The sequence below is a fragment of the Pteropus alecto genome, unplaced genomic scaffold (genome assembly GCF_000325575.1).
Source record: "Pteropus alecto unplaced genomic scaffold, ASM32557v1 scaffold43, whole genome shotgun sequence".
In the NCBI taxonomy this organism is placed as follows: Eukaryota; Metazoa; Chordata; class Mammalia; order Chiroptera; family Pteropodidae; genus Pteropus; species Pteropus alecto.
In genome coordinates, this window is record NW_006435764.1 from 5578776 (window position 1) to 5582865 (window position 4090).

General features: G+C 51.1%; 1 protein-coding gene across 1 annotated transcript in view; it reads right to left on the reverse strand.

Moving 5' to 3' along the window:
• SCYL1 (SCY1 like pseudokinase 1) overlaps nucleotides 1-1806 on the reverse strand; it is a 13641-nt gene extending 11835 nt beyond the window's left edge. Inside the window, exons 1-2 of the mRNA XM_015588684.1 lie at nucleotides 1798-1806; nucleotides 1510-1639 (exon numbers count right to left, since the gene is read on the reverse strand). Of these exons, the coding sequence (XP_015444170.1) occupies nucleotides 1510-1639; nucleotides 1798-1806 (139 nt within the window). The remainder of the gene's footprint in view (nucleotides 1-1509; nucleotides 1640-1797) is intronic.
• Nucleotides 1807-4090: the final 2284 nt, after the last annotated feature.

Here is a 4090-nt window from a genome sequence, read left to right on the forward strand (position 1 = left end):
CGGGGCGGAGGGCTGAAGGCGGTGCCGGGTCCAAACCTCTAACGCCCCTCCGAGCGAGCGCTGGGCAGAAGCCGCCAGTTACCAGCTTCGCGGCGCTGGCAGGTCACCCAAACTCTCCAAGCCTCCGTGTTCTTATATCTAAAATGTGGGTGGTAATAGTGTCCACGTCCAACCGTAATTATAAAGACGAGATCTTGAGAAGGAACAAAGGATGGGGAAACCGAGGCAGAGAAGAGATGAGAAGACGGATGGAGCAGTCGACAGACAGACAAGAAAGGGTGTATGTGGTGAGAGTGAAGTAGAAACAGGGAGGGCGATTGTTCCTAAGGCAGGCACTTTCTCCCACGAGCCAGTGGACACCTTCGGGATCCAGCAAGATGTTAGTGTTGGTGGAGTGACCAGGCGATAGGCACAAGGAGACAGAGTTCTTGAGTGTGAGTGGGGGCCAAAGAGTGAAGCAAAGGTCCAGGGGAGGTCCAGGACCTCTGGGGTAGGGAGATAAGACCTGGCGAGGGAAGAGGCAGCGACCCCAGGAAAGGAGAAGGGTGAAGGGAGAATGGCCCAGCGAGTCCCGAAGAGAACAGAGGGCCAAGCGGGGCCCCTGCTCTCCTGGGCCCAGCAAACCTGGCTCTCTGGTCTACAGGGCAGGCATCTCCTCCAGGCCTCACAGCACCCATACAGATTGGGACTGTAAGCGGCAAAGTAGTGTCAACAGCTCAAATACCAGTTACACTGCTGGGGACCTAGCCCCTTAGCTGGACAGAGCCCAGTGTCCAGGAGAGGCTAGGCAGGCAATGGCCCCTCTGCAGATAGGGTCTCAGGGGACCCAGGGTTGGTGGTAGTCCCACAGCCAACCCCTATGGAGTGTGGGTGAGATCCTGGAACAGCTTAAGAAATGTCCGGTTGGGTTGTCTTTGGGAGCAGATTTCAGGACAAGGAGACCAAAGTCAGCAGAGCTGGGTTTGAATTCCGATGCAACCCCTCTCACTGGCTGTGAGAACTCCCTTTACCCTCTAGGAGCCTCAGTTCTCCATCTATAAATTGGGGTGAATGGTGCCCTGCACCTCACTTGACACAAAACAACTGCTCAACAGAGATTTGTTCTCTCCCTTTCCTTGACCAAGTACCTGTGCAGGACAGTCATACAGAGGAAGGATCAGACATGGTGCTGGCTGCCTGGAGCAGAACAGGCGACTAGAGATCTTTCTGTTGACTTTGAAGGAAGACAGTGACAACATTGTGAGCATGAAATTGGCAGTACTAGGGGTGGGAAGCATCCTGTTAATGGAGGGGGGCAGAGGTCTTAAATGCCAAAATATAGTCTAAAACTTTATCCTACTGAAGAGGTGAGCCACAGCCTGGGCTGTGTGCTCGTGAGTGTGGAATGATGGGGAGGGAGAGGTTGGGTGGAGTGATGCTTTGGGGTGGAGATTATGGTTGGAGGGGAGGGTCTAAGAATATAGGGTTCATGTGGTGGCATTTGGTTAGTGACATTTTCTTAGCACCTACCGAATGCTAGGTCTGTGCGGTGACGGGGCGTTGCCTGGAGAGGAAACGAATGGCAGGGCCACTGGGCTGGGGGAGACTGAGGAGTCCCCAGTGCACAGAACAGCGGAGGTGGCACCACGCCTAGGACAGGCTGCGCAGAGCACAACAGAGAGCAGAGTCACAAATGAAGTGTCAGGAAAGGGAGCTGCCCCACAGATTCTGTGTTAACTAACTCTGCTTCTACAGCAGACCCCAGCAGAGAGGCCACCATCTTAGGAAGGGGACCGCACCCCTTTCCCAAGCTCTCACCTTGTGCATGCCCCGCCCTCACAGCGAGCCTCCGTTTCGTACACTGTAAAAGGGGATAATACCAGTTCCTCATCACTGTCTGATGAGGGGGGGCCAGTGTTGTTCCCATCTCACAGATGAGGACATCGAGCCTCTGAAAACTCATACAGAAGGAAGTGGCAGGGCCCGAGTCACTGTGCTGCTGGTAGCCTCCCTCACCAGCCAGGAGTCCAAGCAGCCCTGCAACCCTTGCCATGACCAGTGGACGACCTAGGACAGGAAGGCATGGGGCCTGCAGGGACACCAGGTGGCCAGTCGCTCCAGAAGAGATACAGTCGAATGTCAAGCAGGCAGAACCTGGAGGCAGATACCTAGTTCTGAATCTCATTTTTATGGGATCTTGGGCAAGTCACTTCAACCCCTTCTCCTTGTCCGTAAGATGAAGATTGTAAAAGTAACTATATAAGTGTTCGCTGTTGTGTTTAGCAGAAGTATTTGGCCCCGTATAAACAGCACACTGGAAAGGGAAATGGAAGGCCTTGCAAAGGAAGTTGTAAACAAGATTTGGGGCATAGATGCAAAATAAAGGGGGTGATTGGAAAGGCTCAGTGATGGAAGTGATGTGTTAACCAGAGATCTCCAGATGACACGGGAGATGGAAACAATCCACAAAGGCAGGAAAATTAATCCCCCAAACATAGCGTCTCTGACAAGGCAGAGCATGAGGAAATACAGCTGGAATCACCATCAGCGTTAGGACAGTATTCTCAGTCTTGCACTATGTTATGGTGACCAAATGTTTTTATTTTCTCCAGGAAACTTACAGGTCTTTATTCCCACTGTAATTCTTTTTTTTTAAATTAAGATCATGATCTCCTTTCATGGAAAAGAAACATCTTCAGTTACTCAATTGATAGGAAGTTGTAAAATCCTTTGGTTCCGTGTATTCAAGTAACGTCCTGCCCTCTCAGCTTCAAGAGTTGGGAGGAGGAATCCAGAACTGCAGCGCTATGGTGGGAAGTAACTGGCACAGCTTCAGTGAGACACGAGTCGGCAATACCTGTGAAGCACTTTGCCCCAGTAATTCACTTCTAGAAATGTGTCCTACGCAAGCCCTCGTTCAAGTATGCAAAGGTTTACGCAAACTTGTGTATCTGGTAGAGCCTGGATTGTGGAGCCAGCTATGCTGCTGAGGAGCTGTGTGATCTTGGCCAAGTTACTTGCTCTCTTTGTCCCTCAGTTTCCTTGTCTGTAAAATGGACGGAATAAGACTATCTGCTCCATAGGTGTCGTAGGCTGAATAACATCTTCTCAAACCCTGGAACCTGTGGATATGTTACCTTACACAGTAAAAGGGATTTTGCTGTTGTGATTAAGGGTCTTGAGAGGGGGAGAAGACCCCGGATTACCCAGGTGGGCCCGATGCAGTCACGGGAGTCCTCATAAGAGGGAGGCAGGAGGATCACAGGGAGAAGAGACGCGATGATGGGCGCGGGAGGGCGGAGTGATGTGAGGATGGATTATCCAGGTGGGCCCGATGCAGTCACACGAGGGAGGCAGGAGGATCACAGGGAGAAGAGACACGATGATGGGCGCGGGAGGGCGGAGTGATGTGAGGAAGGGGTCACGAAGTGCCAGGGTACATGGGTGCCTCTAGAAGCTGAAAAAGACAAGGAAACAGAGTCTCCTCTGCAGCCCTAAGAAGGGACACAGCCCCGCTGACACCTTCGTTTTCAGAACTGTAAGATAAGTGTGTCAAGCCACTAAATTTGTAGTGATTTCTTACAGTGGCCACAGGACACGAATGCAGTAGGCATGTTGTGAGGATTAGTGAGTTAACGTGTAATTGCTCCAGTGCGTAGCACATAGTGCGTGCTCAGTAAATGACGGTGCTTATGTGGATCATATGTTTGTAAGAACAGAAAAGTGGAATGATCCAAATGTCCATCACGAGTGCAGTGATTCCAAACTCCTTCTGTGCTGTGGAACCGCGGCGACAGTTAATAAGGCCACTGCACAGGTACCGGGGAGGAGAAATGGTCATGGTATCACAGCTGTTCTGAGTCCTCCCTGCAGGTCACGACTGAGCTGAGCAGAGCGCTGACTGCATTATTATTCCTGATCCTCATAACAATGCGCAGGATGTGTTGCAGGCTGAGAACCACAAGGTAATAGGAACTGGGAAAGTCTAATATAAAGAATTATTAACTAAAACGGGATCGAAGAAACGGGATTGGCTAGTAAGAAGTAAAGGGACCTCTAAAGAATATGAGAAAATAAGGAACAGTTCCTACCCCTAGGGCTGGGATAGAGC